This window comes from Etheostoma cragini, chromosome 17, assembly GCF_013103735.1.
Source record: "Etheostoma cragini isolate CJK2018 chromosome 17, CSU_Ecrag_1.0, whole genome shotgun sequence".
Classification (NCBI taxonomy): domain Eukaryota; kingdom Metazoa; phylum Chordata; class Actinopteri; order Perciformes; family Percidae; genus Etheostoma; species Etheostoma cragini.
The window spans coordinates 16,022,029-16,039,818 of record NC_048423.1 but is presented as its reverse complement, the minus strand read 5'-3'; the positions used below and the strand labels follow the sequence as shown (position 1 = coordinate 16,039,818).

Below are 17,790 nucleotides of genomic sequence, written 5' to 3'. Positions count from 1 at the left end.
ATTTCACAAAGCAAAGAAACCAATAGTGATAATACATCTTCTACGCTCTGTCAAATACACATTAAAGCTGCTCAAATTAACTGCACCTCAGGACAAGACCAGAAGTCAGGAAAATGAGCAAGCAATCTAAGCAAACCGCCAACCGGTACATTTTTACCTTGTAGTAAAAGACGCTAAAAAAAATAGTTTTATTATACACATCAAAAATTCACAACATTTACCAGAATCAACTGAGGCCATGGGTTTCTCCATTTTGGGCCATGCGGGTCAAATCTGTGGTGACAGACGGTGGCTTTGTGTGGTTAGTGAGTTGGCGGGTGACCCCAGAAGGAGCACCTGTCCAAGAGTGGACCTGCTGCTCACTGTCATGTCTTTTGGTGGGTTTGGCATTAACCCCTCCGTCATGTTCCTCTCAATTGACTACCCTCTCACCCCTGCCCTAAGACAAACATAGCATGCCAGATCCACTCTGTCATCATAGGATTAATTAAATTGCTACACGACGAAGGCACCAGATCCCATTGGGGCTGTGGTCTATGCATAATTGGCATACCCACGTGCGTGTGCCCACACCCACAAAGTCCTGTATGACTTGGAGAACGTTATGTTTTGTCACCTCAGGGGACACATAACCAAATGATCACCTTGAGTGATGGATGGACAGATCTTACATCCCCCCTTTTTTATTTTTCTTCCTTTTTTTATTTTTTAATAATGTGTTGGCCATATTTGTAATGTGAGCTGTTATCTATGCATGACTAAGTGAATTTTCCCAGAACTATGACCATCTGGCTCATGCTGATGATTTGCATTTGCATAGTTTTTCTTGCAGTGACAACTATGTTGTCAGAAGTTTCAAATTACCTACTGTCATTGTTGTTTAATTCATGCCTCTCTCACAAGGCACACTATTCATTTGAAGGGATTCAAATAAATTGAAAAGGGGGTTACTTATTTATCCCCAGACCCCAGCGATGCCCTGTCAAATAGACAATAGAGGTGAGGGATACTAAATGAATTCTGTTGTCCTGTGTGCTATCCCTAGCTATCAACATAATTTGATTAGTGACCTGGTAACTATGAATGTGTGGGACCTCTTAATTCCAGTCCATTGGGGCTCCTGGGGTGAGAGCCCATGTTACAGGGCTCAACCCTCTTTCATTCCAACCATGCCCTTGTGTCATGTTTGCACACAACACACAGACAGGGTGATTAATGACCAAGCTCGTGGTGCCATTGACAACTTCTGGTGACTCTACAGACAAAAGCCATCACCCTTGTCACATTATTATCAATCTGGGAACATTTGGCCTTATGCTGCTGGCCTGAAACACCGTGAATATGTGGTAGACAGATGTATGTATACAAAGTACATCTGCCTAAAGCTCAGCATTCTTGCTAGTAAAATTTCACATTATTTCAGTTTTTCTTGTAATTTATTTGACAGGTCTAGGCTTTTTGTTTCGGCTCTGCACCACACACAGCAGAATCCCTCTTTATTAACGTCCTCTGCTCGGCGTGCATCTCCTGATTTCGTTGGTGCACCACTTTCATCAATGTATGTCTTCAACGACAGTTGTGTCTCTTGCTAATAATAATCCAGCGTAATTAGAAAATGAAGAATGGGCCTGCCAGCATTCCCAGCAGTGTTTTCTGAAACTGGAAACTTTCCTCTTCTGCCTAAAGTTTTTGTTTAAATGAAATGTCTGCATATTAAAGGAGATGAATAATTAGTAGCCTTAACCCTAATGATTGTATTAAAATTTCATCTGACTTCTGAAGAGCTTAATTTGTGAGGTATGCAATCTTTGGTTTATTAGGTGGTAAGGGGAACAGTCTCACAGTGGGAAAAAGTCAGAGTGCATTTTATTTTTCCCCAACAAAACGGATGCCAAACTGAGACCATGTAAATTAACATGTCTATTTTCCAAACTTCCACTGTGTATTCACATCTGCCATCTACAGTAAGAGTGAAGTGTGAATTACTAAGCTCCATTGCTATCTTCCTTGTCTACAGTATCCTGTTTTCACCATAGCTATCACCCTAATAAGACTTGTTGTTAATGATATCTGTGGCTGGGGTGTAACCTTTAGCACTCCAACCTGCTTGTCTCGCCCTCACAACACTAAAACAGGTGGGAAGTCTTTCAAATATTTCCCAAGACATTTTTATTTTTCTTCTCAATCTTGCTATAAATTCATTAACTGAAGCCACAATTAACAATCCACAAAAAGTGTAGACGTGCTAGAATCTGACAACGCCGCATATGGCTGACACACGTGTCAGCAAGTTCCTCCGTCTGTCCGTGAAGAGAATGTGAAGCATGTTTTATCGATTGTAAACATAAAAAGGATCATGTGCTGCTGCAAGGTGTTTTACCTAAAAATCTTGTATTACTCAATACTATAGTGCCCAGCCCTCAAATAAGTTGAGACCCCAACGCGCGAACCATCATTTTTCAAGGGACAGATGTGCAAACAATGGACCATTGAGTCATGAAGCGGTAAGGTACTTTCCAACTGAATAACACAAATGAGTATAATTATTATAGTAACGAAAAGAAATTACTAAGTGCTTTTTCACTGATTGTTTAGAAGTACAAAATGTGATGTAGTTAATGTAACAATTATAAGGTGAAGTATGATTATAACTATGAAACAGAATGAAGGAAATCATGATTTGAATAGGGTGCGTGTGTGTGTGTGTTTGTGTGTGTGTGTGTGTGTGTGTGTGTGTGTGTGTGTGTGTGCAACAAATAAGAGAAATGTGGAATCATGTTGAGCTTGTTGTGAAATATTGAGTTAAACAGTCTTATGCCTATGAGTCACAGGAAGAGAAGGGACAGCAAGTGAGGCCAAATGAGGACGACTTTGTTCCAATTACTTTCTATGTGCCGAAAAGCTACATATCAAATATTGTTTTGACGATGGAAATGAGAGAAAAGCAAAAAAGTCTTCACATTTCATACGCTGAAACCAGAAAATATTTTTGACCTTGTAGACCAATCATTTCAGCGCTGGATTAGCAGGTGTGTTCAGTATACAGGTCGCAACAAAGGGATTACTAAGCATCCCAAGAAATAAGTGGAAAGTTAGATGTGGTAGCATTGCCAGATGTTAGTTAAAGCTGCGTGTCATAGTGTCTATAGACGCACACAGCACCATGTTAACTTGAGCAGGTTTTAAGCAGCAGCAATCTTAGGATTACAGTGGCTTAGATCCGCTGACCTCCCCCTCCCACCAGCCCAGTGTACAACTCGATTGAAATAGATTGAGCAGACTTTATTCAAAAAACAAAAGAATTTCTCCTCATCCTTCTTCTCCTACCCCACTGCCCTTTCCTTCCCCTTTGAATTCTCAAATTTCTTTAAATGAAAAATGATTCTCTCTTTTTTAGTATTTTCTATAACAGACGGTCCCATTTTGCTACCCCCCCCCCCCCCCCCCCCCCCCCCCCCCTCCTCCTCAATGGGGAGGAAATGAGTTGTGGGAGCAGATTCCTCTCACACAGAGATCTCAGTAATCATGTGGCTGCGTGTCACTAGCACACCACAGTGACAGCAGCTTTTAATTAATCCCACATCCCACCACCCTGCCCTGCCCATTGGTGGCTTCTCCCCCAAACTTTTTCCTCCTTAACTTTTTTTTCTGTGTGTTCGGGTGGTGTGGTAGGGGGGATTTCTCTAACCTCAGTCTCTCAACCCACTGCAGCGTTATATGCATAACTTGTATAGTTACAAGATGACACTGCTGTCACTTTTCCACACTTGTGAAAGCAGGAGGCAGCCCACTTACTGCGTTCACGCGTTTAAACTTTGTCAGCTCCACTAACTCTGTCTCCAAGAGTTTAACTGTGACTAAAACTATGCTAGTACACCAAGGCCACATGACATGTTAATTACCCTTTGTGGTAGTTGGCCTACACTGGGTCAGGGATATTACCCCTTTGCTGCACTGCAGTGATCTCATGTCAAGGTGCTTGAGGACAGCGAAATAATGGTTCCTTGAAGTGTCTGCGTTCTCCTTCTCGTGCCCTGATGAACGGTGACAAGTTGTATTTACAGTCCAAAAGATGCTGACACTGCTGAATTCTACACCTCTTGGAGAAGTACCAAATCATTTGCTACCCTTGGGCAAATGTCTGTGTTCGCTGCGGCTGAGGTGTGGAGGAGTGAATGAGCGGCATGATGAACTTCTTTGGAGAGATACACTAAGCTTATGCCTGAAGGTCATTCTGTCAAAAGGGTAATCTCACACCTGCTAAGGTAGAGTTCTGCCCTACTCGGTCTCGCTTCTCAAAACATCTTGGGAGATGAAAGTCAGGTGGGAGAATCAAAGCCTCAGCATCGAATTGATGCAACAAGAAGGTCAGTATAAATGAAATCAGTGTTCTTTAGTAGGCTTGGTTAGGACAGTTGGGTTTAGGACAGTGGTGTTTGTGAATAGGTCTGCTGCACACGAACACTGCAGATTTAAACCTCTGCTTGCTGTTCATGTCTTGGCTTGTAGCAAGCATTAGGTTAGCAAAGTGGACAAAAGTTGTATGCAATTAGGCTGTCAACATCTGAAAATAATGAGCTGCTGTCAGATGCACATTGGCATGCAAATACTGTACTGACATTTAAAGCTGGCTTACAATAAACAAGAGAAGATAAGCTTTGGCCTCTGCTGCAGATCCACTGCAATGGACAAGTTGCCCCCCTTAGAACCTTCAGGAAATAAATAATTATTCCTCTGCATCAGACTTTATGGACAAATGGGACTGAGGGTCGATTAAGTTCTAAGGGGGACGTGGTGTTGATCTCATAAAGGGCATCAGGAGATGTATGGCCTCTTACAAGACCATTTAAACCACTTAATGGAGGACAGGAATTAATGTCTTCCATAGAGCAGAGTCAATTATATGGATATTTTCATAACATATTGTGTATAATTCATGGTGTAATGGCTCTTACACCAATCACCCCCTCTGCTTTTGTTTTGGTTATAGTCTGTTTTAAATGAGATTATTGACTCTGTATTTGGGGGTATTAAAGTTGTTGCCGTCTTCATACAGTGATACAGATGTGTTGTCGTTGTCTGCTCTTGTGGGGTGGCATAGTCTTGATGGCGGTGGCTCTTGTTAATTTGTATTAATGTCAGATAATTTAGAGTTGCGATGGATATATGGGCATGCCTTGTGCTCTCAGGCAAAAAATTGGATTCATTAAGAAGACTGAGGAGCTGGTTAGGTTTTTTGGCCCCGTGGTTTCAGGTCACTGAGTAATGGGAAGAGATGGAGAGGGTCTTGGCCTGGAGGATGGGGGTAGCTGGTCAGAGACAGAGTGGAGGGGACAACACCCCCACACAGGAGCACATCACTCACACTGACACGTCTCTCGCCGAACACACTGTTTTTGCTCCACCGCTCTTTTACGGTTAGAACAGATCGTGCTTGTGACAGAGAACAACTAAATCTCATGACAGTCTTGGGACAACTGTGAGGTGATGGCTTTAGGTTATTCTGCCTGCATTCATATAAATCAGTCTGATTGTCTGTCTGTGTTAATTGGATGTATGAACCATTTGCACAAGCACAAAGTTATTACTACTATAACATTAGTTATTACATATATTACACATTATTTTGTCAGTTTCTCCCTCTTTTTGTTCATTGCAAAATGTACATTGAACATTCAAGTGCCAGTCACACGTCTGTTTGAGATGTCTTTAAGGATCCCACCCCAATCTACAATTCCCATCATATAAACTCATTAGCATGAGTCTATGTGACCCCGCCTAGAAATTCCGAAGCATGTTTGCATTAAAGACAGCACATTTGAATGATAATTGTAATTTGATAATGTATGTGAATGAACCATACAAACAAGGATAAATATAAAGTAAGTTTAAGAACTTCACATCAGAGCATCAACCGTTTCTTTTCTGTTTTTATCCCAAGTTATACACATAAAAAGACACACACACACACACACACACACACACACAGACACAGGCAAAAGTAGAGACTTTGTGGGAGACCCTGGGCTTTGGTTTGGTTTGGCTTCTGACCTCAGCACCACTCCGCTCAGCATTTAGATGCTATTAAGTCCTGGGTCTGTTTGATGTGCAAGCTGTGTGCAACAGGATGTGAGGGAAAGGGAACAGCAAGCACCCCTTTTATTTTTGTTATGAATGTGCGGTTGTTTTTGGCATACTTGTCTATGTGTTGAAGAGGCACACTTTTTTTATTAAAATTATTTTTTTTTTACAAGAGTTTAAAAAGCAAGGGGATCTTATTCTGTTTTAACCTTTTTTTTTGTACAAAATGTTCAATATTCTTTGGTTTTGTGAGACACTTACTTTTTTCTATACAATAAGACCATTGGGTAGTATGTGTAAGGAGTATTTCACTTTGAGAATTACATAACCACACATGTGTGTAGTGTGTTAAATCAATAGAGCAATTTCTCTAATTGTGTACAGTTTAGTAAGGCACCACAGCAAAGCATGCCTTATGATGTTGATAAACCAAATCGAAAGATCTTAAATTTGTCCTCCCTGTATCACCTCGCTGGCTTAACCTTATGCTGTGAGCCTTTGTATGGTTCTGAGGGCAGTTAAGCCATTAGCTAAACAGCTGACCTGTTCTTCGCAGTGTTTTTGCTCATCATTTCTGGCATCTGTTTAGAATGTAATAATTGCCAAGGGGTCTTTCCTGAGCAGAGAATCCTTATGGTGCTTACAGGTTGTTCAGAGTTCCTGATGACTTGCTGTGTTTTGCGGGCACTAATATTCATCCATTTTTCATCTCTTGAGATCCTTGAACTGAGTCTGACCTTTAATCAGTCATAGGATCACATGGCCTGTGGTAACTGGGAGAAGAACCATGCCCGGCTATTGGCAACTTTGAGGCCATCCAGGGGCGTTTTGATACAAGCATCCATAGGAATGCAAATGTGACCGGCTGCCTGACCAGTACATTACAATAGGAATAACGGCAGCCTAGGGCGGACAGTGCAGCTGCCACCATTAGTTTTAATCTCTGCGTTAAATAAAAGACAACACAATAAGGGACTATGTGTCAGACAGGAGACAAATGCATGTGGCATCTTGTGTTGTTTAAAGACTTGTCTGACCTCAGTGAGATCACTGTGAGTGATTCAAGAACTGTTTAAAGGGACAGAGTGGTCAAGGGTCATGAGTGATAAGTGAGGTCACACAGGGTCATCAGGAGTCTGGTTCATCAATTTTGCTTCAAACTTTGGTCAGCCAAACTGCACAAAGCTGCGCTGGTTAATATGTTATTTTAAGTGAAAGTTACAACAATAGCATGCTGCTTTCACCATTTGGCTAAACTAGTAATTTATCACATAGGTGAGAGAAAATGTGAGAGAAAGAGAGTGGCTTGCTCATTATCAGAGCGCTAAAGTTGTCAGCATACTTCAGTCACCACAAACCTATGGGAGTAATTCATATAATCCCAAAAGCTTATCAATAACACATACAATAAATTAAAAAAAAGATTGCTGTTCTTGCTAACGAAATTGCAGTGATCTCCTCAATGCACCATTTCTTTCTGGCTCCAAAATAACGCTTGCAATTTTTTAGGAAGTTGCAATTACTAGACGTATGGACACCCAGCTTAAGCAATAGAACACTTTTATCATTTGTCAACAGTCGGAGACCTCTGCTTACACATTTTTTGCTAGGCCGATAATGGCAATGAGAAAACTGCCCTTCTTTTTGTTTAGTTTAATTTACCTAAAACATATCACAGCACATTATATTGTCTATGTTCTGTTTCTGTAGAAGGCTACCATAAAGTGTGATAAATGTTATCTTGGATGAGGATGCTTCACTCACTGTGCGCAATAAAAGGAAAGTTACCAACATTCCAAGGTTTTCTCATGTAGTTTTCTTTACTCAAATAACATAGGACTAAGGCTGAACAGTCAAAGAACAAAAAACTATTGACAGCGTTCATATGGAAACTATTACAATTCAGTCTTCTAAAAGTAGACCGCCTGTTTACTTTAATTCCAAGTATTTGTGATATATATTTAGTGTAAAAGGCAGGGTTGCTGTATACTTAAGGTTTGGATAGCGTGTGCAGCTTTTAGCTGCTCCTCTTACTGTAATTAAAGCTTTCCCTGTGTTAAGAACTTGTGGGTGTGTGTGAATGTGGGTATGCAATCTTTTTTGTGATACACACTGAATACTTATGTGCTTTTGTGTAGGAGCACGGTCAGTGCTTGAGTCTGTTGAGTATAATCTCAAGCTTTCACAAGATAGTCTGTTGGCTGCATTTGTAAAATGGGCTAATAGGCTATTTTACTGCTTTTCCATCTGTACCTTTTCATGGGTCCTTGGCCGAGCGAGCTGCAACCGTGTCATTATGTTTGCCGCCCGGAGCAGTGTATATATACTGTCCTCTGCAGGGACGGGCATCCCCATCAGGGTCTGCTTTTACCACCCTCCATATGGTGCCTCGTCATTAGTTTTCTGTTGCCCTGGTGCCTGGGAGGTTCATCAAACCCCAGAGTCCAATCTCTCCACAGCCTATTTCTACTCTACTGTGACATTTCTCTCTCTGGCCAATCGGATAAGTCACACATGGCTTCACCGCACGAAAGAACAACAGCAGCCTCAAGCAGATGTTGCTCTGCAGACTGCCCATTGAGTAGGAAACTGGGTTTCAAGAACAGTATCTCAGTTATTGTTAGAGATAACTGTCTTGGAAGGGGAGAGGTGGTTTTAAGGCTATAAGCTAAGATCTCAGAGTTCATGTCATTGTGAAGGATAAAAATGTTGTGTTTTTGTTATTTAATCTCCAAGCATTTTTATATATGCCTAGACAGTAATTTGAGATATGAATGAATAAAATGGGTCCCCTGTAGCCTTCTATTTTTTTTACTCCCGGACTGTTCACATTTGTGCAAAGATATAATTCTCTCGAGTGGAAAAATAAATAAATTGAGCAAGCAAAGCATGTTAGGATAATAGTGATTGAGCAATTTGAGTGGGATTTGTTGTACTCAAGGTAAGGAAGAGCAGTTGTTTTGCCACTTTTATTCTGTATAATGACCAATATTTTTCATATTCAAGTGTGTATGAAAAAAAGTCACTGGTTTCTTAAAAAGCTAAATACAATAAGCATTGGATCAAGGCACATACAAGACTGGCCAAAGGGCATACAATGCACTTTGGTTTTCAATTGTTAAGAACAGTTAACTTCAAATTGTGGAAACATAATAGTGTGTTCATTTGGAAAATAATACAAAATAATACTCATAACAAGGAGTTGCTGACACTGATTATTCTAATGAAAACCAACATGTTTTGTCTTTTTGGCCCTGGTGACTAGAGTGACGTATGTGGTACATGGTACTAAAGAATGCCGCCATTGTCGTTGGGCCATTGTTGGCTTTTACAAGTAGAGATAGTGGGGGGTCCTTTGTGTCAGCCTGTCCAGTCTTCTTGTTTTGAGGAACAGAGAGCTCCTTAAGGTCAGTGTGCTTTATCTGCCCTGTGCTGTGGTCTACAATCCTATAATAAACACTGAAACTCTTCCTGGGTTGCTTTGCTGTGTTTCCTCTTCTTGCAAAACAGAAAGGAAAAAAATCACACACTGAACAAAGCAGAGAAATACAGCATGGCACCTCATCTTAGTTATTTGTACCCCATACCAGGTGAATACTAGAGCAAGACCATATTCTGTGGAGACAGCCGCTGACTGCTCATTGTTTTTGAGGGCAACATGCCTGCTTTGCAAATTAGTTGGTAAATCAGCTGTGCCTTAGTTTACTTCATGTTATTTTTTTGTCTTTTTGTTTTTCAGATAGCCACAAAGTTAAAAGAATGACCTGTGCTTATACTACAAGGTTTTCTAAGGTCTGATTGTTTAACACAGCAATGAAAACCCACTTTCACAGTTGACAAGTCATCATATCTTAGTAGAACACAAAGTTTCTTTTAGTTGGTCGATAACCTTAAGCAAAGGAAATACAGTACAAATGACTACAAATTCCTAAAATATAGAATTGCAGTTAGTTACAATACCCACTGATGGTTCAGTGATGGCCGGTAACTGGAACGTTCTTCGTCTTCATAAAATGTCCTTAAATATAAATTATATGGCAAATGTACAGAACATTGCTTCCTTAGTCTTATAGATCCAGTGTTTTGTAAAAGTCTTGCCACTCTTTATGTCACACACTCCTCATGAATGGCCATGCGCAATATCATGAATGGGAATGGTCTGAATCTGGTATTCCACTGTCTCTGTAGCTCCTGTTGTTAATACTGTTCTCGTTATGTGGGCTTTTGTATAAAGTCAGGCCATTAGGCGGGAAAATTGTGTGTATCACAAACTCCTCCTTGGACACAGGCAGGTTATTTATAGGTATCATTTGAAAAGATGTCTCTCGTATTTCTAGGATGGAGTTGTCCTTCTTAGTGCCAGCCTCAGCATAGTCATCCTTTCTCCGACGGCCTTTGTTGTAGGTGCAGTTCCTGGAAAAAAGTGAACCGTTCCTGTGGACATACCAACACACCAGCGCCAGCATGATTATTGCCAAAAGAGCCACAGCCCCTCCAATGATAGCAGCCAAAGGCAGACTGGAATTTTTGAAAGGCTCTTTCTCCTGCTCTCTGTTCAATGTTGTAGTCGGGTTGTATGATTTGTGAGAACCAGTCTCTGTCTCAATGCAAACAGGGGTCTCATCTGACAGGTAAATATTGCTGGTCTCCATGGGAACCATGCATATCCTATAGGAAGACTCTGGCTCCAGTGCCGTGAGCAGGTACTCCTTCCTCTCCCCCTGCACAATGGTCTCAGTGATTGAGCCAAAGGCAGGGCTGTGTCCCAGCTTTAGCCAGCTGAGCCGTAGCGCAGTCATGGGCTGCGACACTCTCCATGATATGTGTATTGCATCTGCACTAGTTGACTTAACACTGATGGTGATGATCTTTCTGCCTGACGAGGTGGTAGTGCTGTGGTAATTCTTACCAAAGTCTGGCCCTTTTACTACAGGCCTTTTAGTCACAAACGAGGGCCACTGGGGCTGTGTGGGGGGTAAAGTGTTGGAGACTGTGCTTGTCTCATACGTCGGGAGTTCCGAACCTGTGCAGTCAAACATGTCTGTAGTTAGGTCTTTAATTGCCATGCCTTTGACCTTATCTGGACCCTGGCACATGAAGCCACGTACATTCACCTTCGACGGCAACGTCCGCAGCCAGTCACGCACCCACATCATCCTGCAAGTGCATTGCCAGGGGTTGTTGCGTAGCAGGAGCTGTGTGAGATTGTCCAGATCTTCAAATACACCCTGTGGGAGGCTGCTCAGGTTGTTGCCAGACAGGTCCAAGCGATACAGCTGCCTAAGGAAGGCAAAAGCCCCAGGCGGGACCCGATTAATGTGATTATCTTGTAGCTGCAGCTTCTCCAAACTGTTTCCTGGCAAGTTGGCTGGCGGCGATGTCAAGGAGTTTCTCACTAGCGAGAGCTCAGTCAGGTTGATCAGGTTGATGAGAGCCATCTCCCCAATCCCACGGTTGTTGAGCAGGTTACCATCCAGGATTAGTCGCTTCAGGTTGATGAGATCTTGCAGCGACTGCTCTGAGATTGAGGAGATGCGGTTGTCATCAAAGCGCAACTCCTCAATGCTCATGGGTAGGCCTGAAGGGATGGTGCTTAGGTGGTTTCTGGAGAGAAAAAGCAGTCTGAGGTGGGTACTGTCCCTGAAGGCCCCCTCCTCTATGCTGACTGCAGATACCGAGTTATCATCCAGGTGTAGTTCCTCAATGTAGGGAATTTGAGCTAAAGAGGCATGGGTAATCATCCGAACATTGTTCTCCTGAAGGTGAAGCTCTTTCAGCCCAAGAGGAAGGTTAGTAGGGAACTCATCCAGATTGTTGCAGTAAAGGTAGATCTTTTCCACATTTGACAGTCTGCGGAGCTCTGCAGGAATGCCCGAACTCTTGATGCGATTGTTTTGCAAAAAGAGCACCGTAGCATCCTGGGGCATACCAGTAGGAATGGAAGTCAGGCCACGGTCATTACAGTAGATGAAGGTCCCATCACAGCGGCAGGCTGAGGGACACGAGGCAGAGGTCACCAGGGGGTTAGCAAGACCCAGCAGCAGCCCAACCCTGATGAGGGAAAGGATAAAGGCCTTGCATTGACGCACCATCTTGAAGCTGTGTTGGCTGGCAGTCTAATCACTCAAGAATCCCCTGGGGAGAAGACACAAGGGAACATTAAATTCACAAGGCCTTTTAAAGGAGAGCCAAATTCCTGTTCTTGTAATTGCCGGGTGTTTGAAATGCTGCCTGCGGCACTTTTTAGATGAAATAACTGCTGAAAGAATCAGTTTAAAATCCTCATTTATATGAATTGATCATTGGGTTTGCCAGACAGTAAAAAAAAAAGTTCAACAGTTTTTTCTTTTCTTTCTACAATTAACTTGTTTCTTCAGAGCCGGCTTCCTACATTATCTAATAGATTTCTAGAATTGGAAGCTGGTAACCTGCATTAGAAATAAAACTGCTTTTTAAGAAATGTTCCAACTTCTGAGCTTTGTGAATAGAATCTCTGTCTCTGCTTTTTGGCCCTGACTTGTGAAATGTAATTGCATCCCCTAGTTGTTTTACACATTTCTGTATCTCAAGGCTGCCTTTCATCGCTACAGACCACGAGAGTGAACAAAGTCAGGCTTTGTTGATGCACTGTTTTGGAACCAACATAGTCTTAAGTTAGATTTTTACCCATGCCTTTTGCCTTTCAAATTCTGTGGTTTAACTGCCTTCTTAGGTTAGGGAAAAAATCTCTCCTCACTGAAAATAAGTTTGATAAGTCTTTTAGTATGTTAAGATCCAAAAGCGACAGGTATTTTTATGAGGTTACAAGATGATATTAGTGATCTTCATTTGTTCTTCCACAGCACTATGCTAATGCTCTTTAGTGTAATTGTGGTATATTTAAAATGCATCTAATTAAATAAACAAAGATATTCAGTGCCACAATTGATAAACTTACTACGGGTTGACAGAAGGTGCCAACTGGTTGTCTCTTTTTTCATAATCAATCTGTAGTTCCCTTTTAATTAGGCTAATACTGATTTATCGCTTTAATTAAGCATTCCTGCCATGGCCTCTCTTCCTGCATGTCTCATTAGAAATTGTGTTCTGGTCAGTGAAGTGGAAAGAAGCAAAGCCGTCCGTATTTGTTGTACCTGATTTATACGAAGTGGTAAATCCTTTCCAGCCACCAAGAATCCAATCAAGATTTCCTCTTGAATTTGCTCTTATCCTTTCTGAAAGGAAAAGTTTGTCCAAGGGTTTTCCGGTGATATCCTGACCTGGTCAGTGTTTGCTGAGCTGATCCTTGTTTGGACGATGACCTCCTCTGTGTAGTCAGAGGCTCATGCTTTCAATGCCTTTACCATGGCAGATAAGCCTGTAGAAAAAGCATCCCCTCTCACTGGCAAAACGTGCGCTCTCAGGTAATATTAAAAATCCTAATGGGTGTTGATCTCAACAGCCATAACTGCAAATTAGATTTTTGGGTGTTGTAATGTGTTCCGCGTGTAAGACCAGGGGAGCTTTAGCAAAGGTTCCTTTCTGCAATCAAGCCCGACAGGCATGATGAGTTGACACAAAGCTGGTCTGAGCCATGTCAATCCCCTGTGCCACAGGCTCAACACAGGCCTGTTCACTTGTGTACTCCAGGTCTTCGGGTAACCCAGAATCCTCTGCTTCCTTGTCGAGCCTTTATACACATTAATCCGGGGCTCTGGTCCCTTTTCCTGGGGCAGATAACCAATGTTCTCCTTTCCTCTAAGGAGCAAAACAGGGCAAGGTGCTTATCCTTCTGGGCTCAGCCTCCCTCACGCATCTGCAGCTTGACTCATACTGTGCCCTCCTCACACCTGGGATGGTGCTCTGAAAAATAACCAGACACAAACATGTTTAATGCCCACATTCAGTCAGTACAAAACAATGTTTTGATGTTCCGGCAATGATAGAGTAATCTTTAAAGATTGATAAAAGACATTTTCTTTGCATGTTTGTTTTAATTGTAACTTGTTTGTAAAATGTTTCTGAATATATCATTCTCTACGCCCCTGTACATTTCAGGTACTGATTTTAGTATGAAACCTTAAGCTAACTAGATGTTGATGCTGAGGAAATCTAATTAAGTTTAGGAATGTGTTTGATATTGAACTCTGACCTTGCTTACATTGTGAATTCTTATTTAGAAATACCTCTTTCTTCTAGCCTATGATTTAGCTGGTTGACCTTTTACGGCCCGTTACTCTAACAGAACCATGTTTTTTTTCAAGGGTGTTACAATACAGAAGCTATGCATACGAAAAAGACAACAGTGATCCAGAGCCCAACACAATGGCTAAGGGTGGAGTCCCTATGCCCTTCTCAGTCTAGTTCACTTTTGGTATTTCATAAGAGAACTAATGCAGTCTGTGCTAGTTAGAAAACCAGGCTAGTCCAGATTTCACCCGTGAGAAAAATGGATCCAGTTAGTGCTTACTGAATTACTCGCATTGTTAAAAAGCACTTACAAACGATATGTAGTTTGTATGGAGAAGAGGATGGCTGTCGCATCCATCTCTCTGACCTGTTAAGCCCATCCTTTATGACTGCTGTTTCTGTTCGTAAAAATAGAATTTCCTTTGCGACAATATTGCACAAGGAAAATGTTGTGTTTCCTTTTACAACACAATAGCTTTGTGTCCTGATATATGTAACCATTCAGCTGACCTACTGGCAGCCACTGTTTGCTGTAAAACATGTAAAAGGTAAATCAGGAACAAGGGGCCCAGACATTTAACAGTTGTAGCTCACGACAAGGATGAGATTAGGGAATTGAGAGGCTTGAAACTCGATTACAACTCCTGAGATTCTGTCTAATAATAACGCCCCCCCTTCCTTCTGTTCCATCTAAACACGGCCCCTTAGTCCAGTATTACATTAGTTGTAGATTAGAGTCTGGGGAAAAAGCACCAGATGTGACCTCTACTAACTTCTGGAATGAAGTAGTCTGACAAGGGGAACAAAAAAAGAAGAAATTCAGTAATGGAGTTTTAGAAAATGGCAGTATGATAGAGGCATATGAGCTGTCTGTCTGTTGGAATGATCTTTTAATGCAGCACTTAGTCAAGCTATTTCAATTTTAAATAGCCCTTTTCACCTCATTTTGTAAAGTTCTCCATCCTCTGGATATGAAGTACGTAGTGTTGATTTGAATTCTTGAATTCTTTGCATTACAATGGAAAGTAATAGTCATTGCATGTCTGTCCTATCAAGGGAACCCTGCAATACCTATCTGCATTTGGAATAATAGGCTTTTAGGGTTGTGAGATAAGATAATTCTCTGCACAGGGAAATATGAGATATGTTTGCCTTTCTTTGGCCACTAGAACTCCGTCAACTGCTGAGATAACCGAATCTGGCTCAGTGTCCAGTACAGGGGGCAAGGGACATGGCTATTCATTTATGAACCCAGGTATGAATATATTCAGAAAGAGTAAATCACACTAGCATAATTTATTATGGGCCTTAGTGTGATGTCATATAGTGGGGAATTTATCAGAAGTCTGCTTTGAAGCAAACAAATCATGCTTGCTTTACAAGGAGCATAGTCAGGCCTAGATGCTTGGCTGTTTTTTCCTCTTCTTTTTCCACGCTCATCGGATTTCAGAGAGTGGCCCCCCCCTCCATTGTTCGCTACAAGGCAAGCATGTGGACCTTGTAGCCTCAACAGTAGGGGTTTGGGTAATTCAGACAATTTAAAAATGCCTATACTTTACACAGTCCATTAAACGAGCCTTTCATATTGCAAATAATTACTAATAATGTACATCCCTGCAAATGTACGCACCCAAAAACATGTGCTATGTGTACACAATCATTTGAGGGCAATGGAGGCTGAGTTGAACATTTTTAGTGATGGAAGTCTTTCTCTTATCGTTCTAATAAGCTTGGCTGGCCGACAGGACATTTCTCTAGCAGTCAGAGTGGCTTCTGCTTCATTTATTCTGAACTCACCAAGTTGAATTAAGCATCCTGGCCAAATTGTATGTGTGCTAGTTACCTTTCAGTGGAGAGCGTGGGAGGCTCACACAAAGCTGGACACTGATAGCTATTGTGAGCTCAACACGCATAAATGCACATTAGTCTGCAATAATAGAGCCCAAGACGTTGTGCCCTCTAGTCATACACTGCACAAGAAAGGCTTTGGAAAATCTCAAATAGAAACAATTTCATGCCTGTCAAAAATATTGCAGATTATAATGACTTTTAGGTCCGTAAAATACAGAATATTAGGTTGCATTTTGGGAAAAGAAAGAGCTGTAGAAGTAGTAATGGCTTTACTGTTAAATTATTCATGAGCCCTGAAATTAATTTTGAACCAAAGTAGAGCCCCCATTGGGAAATCAATGTTGTTTGTATCTGCTGTTGATTATTTATTCTAATTCATAATAAAGTTTTGAATTGTGATTGCGTACAATATCGTAATCGTGTTTTTTTTCCTTTAGATTTGTGTCTTGAAAAGTTGATCAACTTGATAACAAAACTGGAAAACAAGTGTTAATAGTCGTTGGATAATGCAAATAACTACACTTAGTTTGGTTAAGGACAGTTACAGCTAACCCGATGTAGTGTCCATTTGTATTTTATTGCATTTACATCTGTTGTTTTCAGGATTTTCTGCTGCTAACAAAGGTGAGTTTAGTAATATTTTTTGTGCCGTGTGAGGCCTTTTGTCTATTGATTTACATATTAGTAAGTTGGATGTCAAGACACAGGGCAGCGGCTTGCCGTGGTGCTGAGGCACAATGGAACATTCATGGTCACATCTGAATTCACAGGGACACAGAACACGTTTTAGGCAAAGAGAAAATGGGCAGAAATCTCTGATAGTTTCACAGCTTTACTATGTGGCCTCCTGGTGCAGTCTTTAGATGGGCTGACCAGATGATTCTTTTGCTCGCCCATTAAAAGCACAGAGAGGCCTGGGACAGACGGGGGTCTCTCTTTTGTAAAAGCCTGAAAGGAGAGATCTGTAGCAGCTGCAGTGGTTTTTCCCCACATGGGGGTGGTAGGCACTGCAAGATGAAATGTCTGTGTGTGTGTGTGTGTGTGTCTGTATGTGACAAGCAAACACCAAAACACTGAATACTCATGTTAAGCTGGTCACAGGAGCCCATCGGAGCACAGGCCAGACACCTACCTACAATGCAGAGATTTGTTAACCTCCCTACTGGCCCATCTGTTTTTCCTCGCAAAGGATTTTCCTGCAGTATTTTTATTTTGCAGCCATGTTTACACCTTTACGTTTAGTAAGCAATATAGACGGTAAAAAAGTCTGCTTATTCACTACATAAAATATGTAAAGAACTGAGTGAGGCCTCCTCATAATACAGTGTTGAATCTGTAATAATATAATGGTAGTTATGAAAGTCTTATTACTTTTTCCCCCTAACACAGTCGTTTCTGGCAATATAAGATTCTGTCTGTAGTGACCTGGTTAGTTGTTAATCTGTTATGAGAATTCCCTCTGAAAGCAATTTGACGGGGGACTTTTTCCCCAGGCAGTCATAAGTGAAGACAACTGGGTCTGTCCTCATGTCTACTATGTTAACCATGCAATTTATGTTCTTTTTCTCAAACACTCTGGAAATCAAAGAGCTAGCATTTCACTGCTTCACGATTTGAAGTAGTCAAGTTTGCATGTACTATTTTGTATTTTACTGAATTCTAGCTGTAGTGTGTGTGTGTGTGTGTGTG

General features: G+C 41.4%; 2 protein-coding genes across 7 annotated transcripts in view; one reads left to right on the top strand and one right to left on the bottom strand.

The window, feature by feature from the left end:
• The window catches only part of macrod2 (mono-ADP ribosylhydrolase 2), a 415,852-nt gene that overhangs the window by 66,085 nt on the left and 331,977 nt on the right, over window positions 1-17,790 (top strand). The gene's annotated exons all lie outside the window — the stretch shown is intronic.
• flrt3 (fibronectin leucine rich transmembrane 3) overlaps window positions 9,040-17,790 on the bottom strand; it is a 10,339-nt gene continuing 1,588 nt past the window's right edge. Inside the window, exons 2-3 of the mRNA XM_034897486.1 lie at window positions 13,215-13,923; window positions 9,040-12,216 (exon numbers count right to left, since the gene is read on the bottom strand). Of these exons, the coding sequence (XP_034753377.1) occupies window positions 10,224-12,173 (1,950 nt within the window). The 5' untranslated portion in view covers window positions 12,174-12,216; window positions 13,215-13,923 and the 3' untranslated portion in view covers window positions 9,040-10,223. The remainder of the gene's footprint in view (window positions 12,217-13,214; window positions 13,924-17,790) is intronic.